The sequence below is a fragment of the Piliocolobus tephrosceles genome, chromosome 3 (assembly GCF_002776525.5).
Source record: "Piliocolobus tephrosceles isolate RC106 chromosome 3, ASM277652v3, whole genome shotgun sequence".
Taxonomy (NCBI): domain Eukaryota; kingdom Metazoa; phylum Chordata; class Mammalia; order Primates; family Cercopithecidae; genus Piliocolobus; species Piliocolobus tephrosceles.
The window spans coordinates 89,384,172-89,397,686 of NC_045436.1; the positions used below are offsets into that span (position 1 = coordinate 89,384,172).

Below are 13,515 nucleotides of genomic sequence, written 5' to 3' on the forward strand. Positions count from 1 at the left end.
AACTGATAGGGTATTTATACAGTGAAATACTTGACAGTATTTCATTCATATCTATATTTCTTGAGAAGAAAATAAAATACAGGGAAACAAATTTTTTTTTTTTTTGAGACGGCGCCTCACTCTACCGCCTAGGCTGGAGTATAGTGGCACGATCTCGGCTCACACTGCAACCTCTGCCTCCCAGGTTCAAGTGATTCTCCTGCCTCAGCCTTCCAAGTAGCTGTGATTACAGGTGCCCACCACCATGCGCGGCTAATTCTGCATTTTTAGTAGAGATGATGTTTCACCATGTTGGCCAGGCTGGTTTCAAACTCCTGACCTCAAGTGATCTGCCTGCCTTGGCCTCCCAAAGTGCTGGGATTACAGGAGTGAGCCACCCGCCTGGCCAGGAGACAATTTTAATGACAAGAGTATTGCTACTTACAGAAAACTGTTCTCAGTTGACTAACCTTATAGAAATTTTATGGTGAAGTAAGAATGAAAATGAGAAATAGGATAATCAGTGAGGAGCAGTGGCTTATTCATGTAGTTCCAGCTACTCAAGACTAAAGTAGAAGGATTGCTTAAGCTCAGGAGTTTGAATCTAGCCTGGGTGACGTACCAGGAAGCCATCGTGAGTGGGGGTGGGGCAAAAGAAAAAGAAAAATTACTTGTTTCTGGAATTTAACCTTAGAATTAAAGTACAGAGGAAAAAGGGAGGAAGAAAACTGAGAGACATTAGAGGAATATGGTTGGTTAGTACAGATTTCTCTGCCTCCCTTTTGCTAGATTTTCTTTATGGCTCTGTTATGCCATGTGAAACAATTTTTAAGTCTGTCTTGTTTGACTTTTGTACTTCTAGGCAAGTTCCTATTTGGGGTTGCAACATATTATTTACTTAGAATTTTTATGACAAGAAAACCAGGTTCAAAGAAAAGGTTGATTCTTGGAAGTGTTGAGCAAAGAGGAAAAAAAAATTATTTTGAAATAGTAAGTGGTCTTAAATAATGACTTAGGATAATAGTCCACAAACCATGGCCCTCTGGCCAAATCGAGCCCACTGCCTGTTTGTAAATAAAGTTTTATTGGAATACAGCCATGCCCATTCTTTTATGTTATGGTCTATGGCTGCTTTTGCGCTGCAGTAGTGCAGTTGAGTAGTTGCAAAAGAGATCATGTGGCTCTCAAAGCTTTAAAATACTGACCGTCTGACTATCCACAGAAGAAGTTTGCTGACCCCTGACAAAGGAGTATAGGAAGTATTTTTTATTTCGTATTTTATTTGGGAGGTTATTTTAGAAGTGTCAAGAAATTACCTTTGGGATAAGAGTAAAAATAAATATTCTACCAGAATTTAAAAATACAACATCATTTTGTTCCATAATCACAATCCTTTTTATATTCTGGATCTAGTACAAGTGTTAGAAAAGTTTGGATAAAGGGGACAAAGATATACTAAAAAGTAACCTGGGTTATCAATCACACTTAAGTGAGCATCATAAAGCCAAAATATTTAGAAGTAGACTGTTAGAAAGGAACCATTCCCACCTTTCTTTTCTTTTACTTAATTGGAAGCATACCATGTGTACTTGTGTCTGGATTCTTTTGCTCAACATTATGCTTATTGTGTGATTGTAATTCATTCGTTTTCATTGTTCTGTGGGACTCAATCATGTGAATAGACCAGTTTGCTTGCTTGTTCTATTGTTGATGGGCATTGGGGTAACTTTCCAGTGTGGGGCCATTATGAATGATGCTATTGTGAACATTTCTGTCCCTGTCTTTTAGTGAGTGTATGTATCTAGGAATGGAATTGCTGGGCCATTAGATACTCATTTTTCAACTTTAGCAGTTAAAGCTAGACAGTTTGCCAAAGTGATGTTCTGATTTATACCTCAATAGCAGCATGTGAGAGTACAGTTGCTTCACATTCTTGTCAACACTTGGAATTTTGACTTCTTAAATTTTAAATAGTCACCTTCCTTTCATTTTGTGAGGAAATAGAAACTCAAATAAATGAAATCACCTGTCCAGTACCAGGCTTGGTTCTAAGAATGCAAAAGACCTTGCAGTTCAGAATTAAGCACTTTTTTCTCTTTAACTGATAAGGATTTGTACAGTAAAAAGTCATACTCAGACTTTTTACTGTAGATATGTGGATATATGAATCTTTCCAAGGAAGATTACAAGCAGCTATTTATTTTTGTCTGATCTGAATTTAAAACCATTTTTTGAACACTACTGTTTTAGGGTCAGTGAACAGTAATGATTTAGGTATACAGCTAGGACCTACATTTAAATTCTTATCTACTAAAAAAAGATGATAAATTTTTATTGAAGATTAAAATTATCAAACTTTTTAAAAAGAAGCCCTTTTTTTTTTTGAGACGGAGTCTTGCTCTGTCGCCCAGGCTGGAGTGCATTGGCACAATCTTGGCTCATGGCTCACTGCCACCTCCGCCTTCCAGGTTCAAGCGATTCTCCTGCCTCAGCCTCCCAAGTAGCTGGCACTACAGGTATGTGCCACCACGTCCAGCTAATTTTTTGTATTTTTAGTAGAGACGGGGTTTCACTGTATTAGCCAAGATGGTCTGGATCTCCTGACCTCGTGATCTGCCCACCTGGGCCTCCCAAAGTGCTGGGATCACAGGTGTGAGCCACCACGCCTGGCCCATTTATTTTCGAAGTTCCAGGTAGGGTAAGAATATCTTAGCTTAGCTTTAAACAGTCTTAATAGTCATAATAAAGTTGAAATGGCTTTAAATGTTGTACTTAATGTTAGTGCAATGAAAGAGCTCTGTGTAAGGGCTTTTCTTTGTATTGATTAATTTGAGATGACTTTTATTAAGTAGTGGGAAACCATAACAGTTGGTTTTTGAAGAAAAAGCAAAATTTATTTTTTAGGGTTGAAAAACAGGAAAAAGTCTGATGCTTAAAAACAAAAATAAAAATTAGAAAAATATTTTCAGTGAATATATGAAAAACTGGATATAGATAATATATAGCTTTTTAAAATTACAAATTTAGTGAGAGCAATTAGAGAAAATGCAGATAAACAAAAGGTAAAATATTAATAAATGTTAACCAGTATTTCTACCAGGTTGTAGACAGCAATGCTTGGAGTCTGTCTTTCCAGGTTTCTTTCACTACACCTTGCTAGGGAAGCCAGGAAAGGAGCTGATTGTCTAGATGACTTGTTTAAACAAACAAAAGAAGTTGAAAAATACAAATATCACTTTGGAAAATGTTTAAATTTATTTAACAGTATAAGAAGAAACCTATCTTATATCCTTCATCATTTTGGTACTTGTATGTTTTATAATGAGTCTCCCATTTGTGGGACATAACTCAGTTTCAAAATCAGCATCCTTTTAAGCTTGGTGTGCATCTGTGATCCCAGTTAAGACAGGAGAATCACTTGAGCTGAGGAGTTTGAGACCAACCTGGGCAACATAGCAAGAACCTGTGACAAAAGAAAAAAATCCTTGTATGTATATACACACACATACACACACACATACTTTATCATACATAAATGCACATACATACAGTCATGTGTTTCATAATGACATTTTAGTCAATGATGGACCCACATATATGATGGTGGTCCCATAAGATTATAATGGAGCTGAAAAATTCCTGTCACCTATTGACTTCATAGCTGTGCTAATGTGGTAGCACAGTTATGCACAGTGCATAATACTTGATAACAAAAATAAATGACTACTGGTTTATGTATTTACTTATACTAAACTTTTTATCATTATTTTAGAGTGTACTCCTTCTATTTATAAAAAATAAAAGTTAACTGTAAAGCAGCCTCACACAGGTCTTCCAGGAAGTATCCAGAACAAGGCATTGTTATCACAGGAAATGACAGCTCCTTACATGTTTTTACACCTTAAGACCTTCCAGTGGGACAAGATGTGGAGGTGGAAGACGGTGATTATTGATCCTGATCCTGTGTAGGACTACGCAAATGTGTGTGTTTGTGTATTCATTTTCAACAAAACAGTTTAAAAAGAAAAAAGTTTAAAATAGAAAAAAGCTTATAGAATAAGGCTGTAAAAGGAGGAACATTTTTTATACAGCTGTACAATGTGTGTTTTACACTGTTTTTGCAAAAGTCAAAAAGTTATTTAGATTGGTGCAAAAGTCATTGTGGTTCTTGCCATTGAAAGTAATGACAGGCCAGGTGCAGTGGCTCACACCTGTAATCCCAGCACTTTGGGAGGCTGAGGCGGGTGGATCTTCTGAAGTCAGGAGTTTGAGATCAGCCTGGCCAACATGGTGAAACCCTGTCTCTACTAAAAATACAAAAATTAGCTGTGCTTGGTGGCGGGCGCCTGTAATCCCAGCTACTAGGGAGGCTGAGGCAGGAGAATTGCTTGAACCTGGGAGGCGGAGGTTGCAGTGAGCCAAAATTGCACCAGTGCACACCAGCCTGGGCAACAAGAGCAAGAATCCGTCTTAAAAAAAAAAAAAAGTAATGACAAAACCCACAGTTACGTTTGCACCAACCTGTTAAAATAAGTAGTTTATGAGGTAAAGAAGTTACAGTAAACTAATGTATTATAGGAGAAAGAAAAACTTTTTTTTCCCCACAGAGTCTCGTTCTGTCAGTCAGGCTAGAGTGCAGTGGCACAATCTTGGCTCTCACTGCAACCTCCACCTCCCAGGTTCAAGCGATTCTCGTGCCTCAGCCTCCCAAGTAACTGGAAGATTACAGGCACCTGCCAGTACCATAACCGACTAATTTCTGTATTTTTAGTAGAGGCGGGGTTTCACCATGTTGTCCAGGCTGGTCTCAAACTCGGGGCCTCAAGTGATCCACCTGCCTAGGTCTCCTGAAGTGCTGGGATTACAGACATGAGCCACCATGCCTGGCCAAAAACTGTATTTTTATAGGTTTGATAAAGCCTAAATGTGCAGTGTTTTTAAAGTCTACAATACACTGGTGTCCTGGGCCATCACCTTCACTCACCACTCACTGACTCACCCAGAGCAACTTCCAGTCCTGTAAGCTCCATTCATACTAAGTACCCTATGCAAGTGTACCATTTTGTATATTTTATACTATATTGTTCCTGTAGTTTCTGTGTTTAGATATGCAAATATCATTGTGTGCAGTTGCCTACAGTATTCAACACAGTAACAGTGCTGTGCGGGTTTGTAGCCTAGAAGCAATAGGCTATATCATATAGCCCAGGTTTGTAGTAGGCTATACCAACTAGGTGTGTGCGTACACTCTGTGATGTTTACACAACGACACATTTCTCAGAACATGTCCTCATCATTAAGCGACGTGACTACATACACACATTTGTGCATTTGTCTTAACTATTTCCTTAAGTGGAATTACAGAATCAAAACATTTAATGGGTATTGTTTTTTGGTTTTTGTTTTGTTTTGTTTTGTTTTCTTCGAGATGGAGTGTCGCTCTGTGTCCCAAGGTGGAGTGCAGTGGCACGATCATGGTTCACTACAACCTCTGCCTCCCAGGTTCAAGTGATTCTCTTGCCTCAGCTTCCCTAGTAACTGGGATTATAGGCGCGTGCCACCAGGTCCAGCTTAATTTTTGTGTTTTTAATAGAGGTGAGGCTTTACCATGTTGGCCAGACTGGTCTCAAACTCCTCACCTCAGATGATCTATCTGTTTTGGCCTCCCAGAGTGCTGGGATTACAGGCGTGAGCCACCACATCTGGCCAGCATTTAATTCTTTTAAGACTTTGGAATTTCTCTCTACTAAATAGAAGTTTGTTTCTACTCTGTGTCAGTGGTATTCTAGGCACTGAGAATACGAGAGGAGGCTCAGTGAACAAAACAGTTCCTGCTCTTAAGAAGGTTGGTGGGAGGTCAGGATGAATAAGACAATAAATAAGTAAACAAATAGTTTATTTCAAGTAGTTGCAAGTGCCATGAAGTAAGACAAGTTGAACTAGTTCTCCTGTCTCAGACTCCCAAGTAGCTGGGACTACAGGCATGTGCCACCAGGCCCAGCTAATTTTTCTTTTCTTTTTTTTTTCCTGAGATGGAATTTCACTCTTGTTGCCTGGCTGGAGTACAGTGGCACATTATGCCTCACTCATTATGCCTTACGGCTCACTGCAACCTCTGCTTTCAGGTTTCAAACAATTCTCCTGCTTCAGCCTCCTGAGTAGCTGGGATTACAGGCGCCCGCCACACCATGCCCAGCTAATTTTTCAATTTTTAGTAGAGACGGGGTTTAACCATGTTGGCCAGGCTGGTCTTGAACTCCTGACCTCGTGATCCACCCACCTCAGCCTCCCAAAGTACTGGGATTACAGGCATGAGCCACTGTGCCCAATCTAATTTTTGTATTTTTAGTAGAGATGGGGTTTCAATATGTTGGCCAAACTGGCCTCGAACTCCTGAAGTCAAGTGACACGCCCACCTCAGCCTCCCAGAGTGCCGGGATTGCAGGCGTGAGCCACTGTGCCTGGCCTCATTTTATAATTTCTTTTGTTGTTTTTACCTTTGTATCCTTTAAAAGGCCTTTTCAGTCTTAAGATTAGGAAAATATTCTAGCTATTTTTTTTTTAGTTATTTGATGATTTTGGTTTTGCATCATTAATCCGTCTAAGGTTTTATTTTGGTACATAATGTAAATAAGAAGTCTCATTCTCTCCCCTTCACCTGCAAAATGGTTTACCCTTAGTTCACTATCATTTATTAGATAATCTGTCTTCTCTCTCTGATTATATCCCACCTTTATTTTATGTCCTAAATTCTTAGAAAATTGGGTCTTTTGGGGGGGTTTTCTTTTATATACTACTGTTAATTCATGTGATCATTTTTCTGATTCTTTACAGCTCTACAGAAAACTCAGAGAATCCTTTTTATTATCGAGTGTTTTTTCCTTAACAGCACCACCTTCAGTTACTGTCAACATTTTGCTATATTTGTTTCATATGGGTCTACACTGCCCCCACCCCACCACCACTTTTCTTGCTGAGGATTTTAAAAATAGGGAGGTAGACAGTATTTCTTACATAATCACAATACTACTGTCATAGCCAACAAAATTAATAACTTCTAAATGTCATTTAAAATTCAGTCTATATTCACATTTTTCAGACTATTTCAAAAATGCCTTTGTATACTTTGTTCACATTAAAACCCAAATAATAGTTTACTAATTTCATTTGCTTATGTCTCTTAATTCTTGTTTTAATTTAAAACAAGCCCCACCCCTCTTTTTTTTAATGCCTTTGATTTGGTAAAATAACTGAGTCTGTTGTTCTGTAGAATGTCCTGCATTCCGAATTTAGCTGTTTACTTCTTTGTGGTATCATTTAACTTATTTCTGTTTCATTTTCTGTGGATTGGGAGTTAGATCTAATGGTTGATTATATTTAGGTGTATTACTTCAATTATTTGTTTATTTAGGTCCTAATATGTATTTTGGTGATGTACACTTCAAAATAATATCTGTTTATTTCACTTATACCAGTGCTAGGCTTGATTAGTACCTCATATGGTGACATCCTGATCCTTTAATTGTGAAGTTCCTCGTTAAGCTTTCACCCAGTGGCTTTATCATCTGTTGATATCTGTGGTCTTCCATTACAAATGACCACAACCTGAATCATTTATTTCAGTATGGATTGTTAAAATAGTGATTTTTCTGAATGTATCATTATCCATATATTAGCTGGAATTCATTATTAGCGTAATGGAGTGCTGGGTAGCTGAAAAAAGAAATGCAGAAGGTATAGGCATAGAGTTATTGCCAGGACATTTTTTTGTTGAAAAAGGGGCTATATTTACAACAGCATGTATGTTTAGCTTATATAAATAGAACCAATGGAAGGATTAAACCATAAGCTAATAAAAATAGTTAACGATAGGCAGAGGTGACTAAGAGTGAAATAAGATATCTCTGAATACCTTACTGTATTAGTACCTTATTATAATTTATTTGACATTAGAATTATGTAAATGTCATGTTTACTCAAAAACCAAAAAGATAAAAAATGATTCTTAAATATGAAAAACAAAATTTTTAAAAAACCTGTTTATCAAGTTGGATACATTCTAATGCCAAGAAAAGTACTGTTCAAGCTGATCTTAAAACCTAGTATTTTATACATCTCAGTGGGATATAATGTAAGGACAAAAAGAACTATGAAAAATTTAATAATCTGACATAATATTGATAGTGTTATAAATGTATATTATAGGATAAAATAATGCTGTTACCATTAGAAATCAAGATTTGTAGCAAAAGAGAACAGAGATACCAGTATAAAATCAAAGAACTTAAGTAAAAACCCCATCATCTTAAATTTGAATTGGAACTGTCAACGTGGATTCATTATTTGCTTCTACTTTAACATCTATATTTTCCATCTTTACCTATTGCAAGTATCTGGAAGTAATAATAGCACACTAGTAATGAGCACCTTTGTTATCCAGATTATGGTTTTTAGATATCATCTCTACTGAAAAGGAGCCAAGATTCCTTTTTAGACAAACAATTCTAGATTTGAAATAAAAGAGTATAAAATATTGTGTAAGAAAGCAGGGAAACTAACAAAGGCTAGTTAGGTTCATATAAAAGGACACTGGGGCCATCTTGAAAGGGCTTTCACTGGCTAAAGATTGGGTAGTTTGAACATCATAAGAATAATGACTATAATTCATTACATCAGTTTGAGTTAACAAAAAGCCGTGAATTCATGATAATAGTAAAAATATAGGAAACAAAAAAATAAGGCAAAACCTGTTGAACACCATTGTACATTTCTGTGGTATCAACTCATTGTGAAACTTGATAATTGGGGGAGGGGGAGGGGAACCTTGAGACTAGTGGGGCATTTATCCTGTTTTTCAAGTATAAACTGTATTCAGGGAAACCAAATTGCTAGTGTTGAAAAGCATTGTTGCTGAAATTTGATTGCAAAGGTTAACCTTGCTAATAAGATTCAAATTTATTCAGTACGTTGGCTTTGAGTTTTATTCAAGTGTGCTTTAAGATTGACTGCATACTAAGTCATTCTATTACCAAGCCAGTTTTAAATTTTCTTACCTTTTTGCTTTTTCTGTATGTTGAGATATGTAGTATATATAGTATAAGAAAATTTATTTATGTTTTATTGTTCTTTTGTTTTGAATTGCTCTTTCAGCAGTATCCTGGTGTGAACCAGCTGTCCTCCAGTCTAGGAGGATTGAGTCTTCAGAGTTCTCCACAACCAGAAAGCCTGAGACCTGTAAACCTCACTCAGGAGAGGAATATTTTACCCATGACTCCTGTTTGGGCTCCTGTACCTAACCTGAATGCAGACCTCAAAAAATTAAACTGTAGCCCAGAGTAGGTATTTATTTATTTTATAATCTTTCTTAAGTGATGAAAGCATTGTATGACTTTCAAAAATAGTAAAAGTAGTATGTTATTTCTTCGGTTGGAAGTTTTGTTGATGTTGACTTTTCTATTTTAGTTTGTATAGATGTAAAATTTGGTTTAGATAATCTGTTTTTGTTCCCATCTCTGTCTCAATCCAGTCCCTTCCCCCTATCACCTAATGTTAGGGAAATTATTTCTATTTGAATGACGGGTTTCAGGAACCCAAATCTAACTATATTTATTATTTCATAAATCTTTTTCCTCACTTTTCAGTAATAATAACTTACATCTTTTAAATAAGGACAAATATTTAAAATTTCAGGCTTTGCTTGAAAAGAACATAGACCTCACTTATGTAATCTCAAGAACAGGTTTAGATAAAAGGGTTTATCTCAGAATTTTCTTTTCCCACTCAGTAGACTCCCAGGCTTACTAATCCAGTCTGAATCTAGACCGGATTTCCTTTAATAGAGAAGTTTAGCTGGCAGACTGCACTGGCAGCCACCAAGCCCTGGTGTACCTTTGTGTGAATGAGCTCTGTTACTCACTTCACAGTGCCTCATGTCTTTGTTCTTGTATGCTTTTAGTTCTTCTGTATCCTATGAATAGGATATCCCCCTGGTCCAGTTTTTTTCTGGTTTTTTTTTTTTTTTTGTTTTTTTTTAAGAAAACATCCTCCTGCTCCTGGAGTTTCTCCTCCTCATAAAGTAAACACTGATTCACAGAACAACATTGTCTTTTTTGTTGTTGTTGTTGTTGTTGTTTGTTTGATGGGGTCTCATTCTGTTACCCAGGCTGGAGTGCAGTGGCCCAATCTTGGCTGACTGCAACCTCTGCCTCCCAGGTTCAAGTGATTCTCATGCTTCAGCCACCAAGTAGCTGAGATTACAGGTGTGCACCATGACGCCTAATTTTTGTATTTTTAGTAGAGGTGGGGTCTCGCCATGTTGGGTAGACTGTTCTTGAACTCCTGACTTCAGGTGACCTGCCTGCCTTGGCCTCCCAAAGTGCTGGGATTACAGGCGTGATCCACCACACTTGGCCAACATTGTCTTCTTTCTTGCATTAGGAGAATTAGTATTGTTTAGAGCCAATATTTCCCTTTTCTTTTTTTGTTTTTCTTTTTTTCTTTCTTTTTTTATTTTTAAGATGGAGTTTTGCTCTTGTTGCCCAGGCTGGAGTGCAATAACACCATCTCGGCTCACTGCAACCTCCGCCTCCCGGGTTCAAGTGATTCTCCTGCCTTAGCCTCCCAAGTACCTGGGATTAAAGGCATGCGCCACCACAGCCAGCTAATTTTGTATTTTTAGTACAGACGTGTTAGTCAGGCTGGTCTTGAACTCCCGAGCTTAGGAGATCCACCTGCCTCGGCCTCTCAAAGTGCTGGAATTACAGGCGTGAGCCACTGTGCCCAGACTATTTCCCTTTTCTTAAAGCAGTAGTTTTCCAGCTTTTTTTAAAAAAAGCTGCAAACCACTCTTTCAACCAAAATATTATATAGAATTCCAATATAGAAAATAGGAAGTGGAGCTGCTTTGAGAATTTCCCCTCTTCTTCCACTGTACTCTACCGTCCACACACCATCAGTGCCTCAGGTACTGCCAAGATTGTTTCCATAAAAGCATAGGGCATCGTGGATTATAGGTTGAAAACAGCTGCCCATCCTTCTGAATATAAGTTGCTATCAGGTTGATAAGTTTGTAAATTATGACCTTGTAGTATAAAAGGTTAGGCACCCCCTACATAGGTAAATGTAGTGTATGGGCCGTGCATAGTAGCTCACATCTATAATCCCAGCACTTTGGGAAGCTAAGGCAGGTGGATCACTTGAGCCCAAGAGTTTGTGACCAGCCTGGACAACATGGTGAAACCCCTTCTCTACCAAAAAACAAAAAAATTAGCTGAGCATAGTGCTTTGCACCTGTCGTCCCAGCTACTCTGGAGGCTGAGGTGAGAGAATCGCTTGAGCCCAAAAGGTGGAAGTTGCGGCGATCCGAGATCACACCACTGTACTCCAGTCTGGGTGACAGAGCGAGACCCTGTCTCCAAAAAATAAAAAATTATTTAAAAAAAAGAAACTATGTTGCATACGTATAAGAGAACCCATAGGTAAGGGGAAGGCATACAATTTTTCTACCCAGTTATGTGTGTTTTGCGAAAATGTCTCTTTTATCAAAATAAATAATTAGGAGTACAGACTTTAGAGTTGAGCAGACCTAAGTAGCTATGAAACTGTGCAATTTACTTAACCTCTCAAAGTCTCAGTTTTGTCAACTATAAAACAGGAATAATAATAGTATCAACATACTAAGATAAATCATTAATTCAATAAATATTTATCGAATGCCTTGTAAGTTAAATGCAAAGCACTGTTGTCTATGTGCTGGGGATAAAGTTGTAAACAAAACACAGTTCCTGATCTCTATGGGATCACGAACTTATATTCTGTGATCAGTCAAACTAGTAAATATATAATGTAATGTTCAGGGTATTACAGTGAAGAAAAATAAATCAGAATAAGGAGTACGGGTGGAGGGTGAATCTTGTAAATAAAAGAGTCTGGACAGGTTTACCCAAAGACTTTTAACATTTGAGTAGAGATCTGGGTGAAGTGAAAGAGTAAGCCACATGACTCCTCTGGGAATAAAGGTTCCAAGCTGCATGAATAGCAAATGTGGAGGTCCTGAAGCAGGAACAAGCTTTTTGTGTTCAAGGAACAACACTAAGGCTGGAATAAATAGATATCTCTGTTATCTCTACATGATATTAATGACTCTTCTTAAAATTTCTTGCCTGGCTTTCAGTACTTCTGCTTTTTACTTCTTTGGCCTCTCCTTTATTCATTCTTTGTTTATGGACCTTAAAACTTCATGAGTTATTTGGCCAGGCGCAGTGGCTCACACCTGTAATCCTAGCACTTTGGAAGGCCGATCACAAGGTCAGGAGATTGAGACCATTCTGGCTAACATGGTGAATCCCTGTCTCTGCTAAAAATACAAAAAATTAACTGGGCGTGGTGGTGGGCACCTGTAGGCCCAGCTACTCGGGAGGCTGAAGCAGGAGAATGGCGCAAACCCAGGAGGTGGAGCTTGCAGTGAGCCGAGATCACACCACTGCACCCCAGCCTGGGTGACAGAGCAAGACTCCATCTCAGAAAAAAAAAAAAAAAAAAAGGCCAAAAAACTTCATAAGTTACAAGCACTTTCTCAATGAGAGAAACTGGGCTAGGGTGATACAAAGACAAAATTATCTCTGATCTCAAGTGACAAAGACAGACAAGAAAACAACCAATTAAAGTAAATCGGACTAATTGATATCATAGAAGCATACACATATCTCAGAGCACAGAGAAAGAAGTCATTCCTTCTAACTTGGGGAGTTGGGGTGAAGGTGGTTACAAGCGATAACCTTCATGAGTCTTGTAGTAAGAGCAGGAGTTTCACAGGTGCAAAGGGGGCAGTAAAGCAGGAACAGAATAATTAGAGAAATAGGCCTTTTCACTCATGTTTTCTATGTGCTCCTATTCATCTCCTCCAGGCTAATCATAATGGAGTAATTGGTCTTCCCTGAATGTGTACTAATTTTCCACCATGAAAGTGTTGACTCTTTAATTTAGATCTTTTGGCATATATTACATACATGCCTAATTAATCAGGACCTTCTTGCTTATAGTTATAACAACATGCCCAAATGATTTTCACTTGTGTCCTTAAATGCTCTTAATTATCTTATCTACTTCAGTGTATTTTTCTCTGATAGCTAATATCCTTCATGTTGTTTACGTTTTTTGCAGTTCATTTCGGTGTACTTTGACAAATATTCCACAGACACAGGCTTTACTGAATAAAGCTAAGCTTCCTTTAGGATTGTTGTTACATCCCTTCAGAGACCTAACGGTAAAGTAACGTTTTATAATATTTATGGGTACTGACATGTATGCTTATGTACAAGGTACTTAAATTTTATATTTCCTTAGAATTTTCTTTATCTTCTTTTATTCAAAGTTAGAAATAATAATTTCCATGACATTCAACTTGGCAAATGTTTTTTGAACACCTACTTTGTGACAAGCTCTAAACTAAGCACTGGTAGTACAGAGATGATCAAGTCATTGAAGTTCCCTCCAAAAAGTTCTTATCTAATGGGACAAAGATGTAAAAATAATTAC

The 13,515-nt window shown here is 37.7% G+C and overlaps 1 protein-coding gene across 5 annotated transcripts in view; it reads left to right on the plus strand.

Moving 5' to 3' along the window:
- The window catches only part of SEC24B (SEC24 homolog B, COPII coat complex component), a 114,067-nt gene that overhangs the window by 68,323 nt on the left and 32,229 nt on the right, over nucleotides 1–13,515 (plus strand). For 3 of the 5 annotated variants that reach the window (XM_023219917.3, XM_023219919.3, XM_023219922.3), the window contains 2 exons: nucleotides 9,130–9,314; nucleotides 13,141–13,243. In XM_023219917.3, the coding sequence (XP_023075685.2) occupies nucleotides 9,130–9,314; nucleotides 13,141–13,243 (288 nt within the window). The remainder of the gene's footprint in view (nucleotides 1–9,129; nucleotides 9,315–13,140; nucleotides 13,244–13,515) is intronic. The other 2 variants (XM_023219918.3, XM_023219921.3) reach the window with 1 other exon arrangement.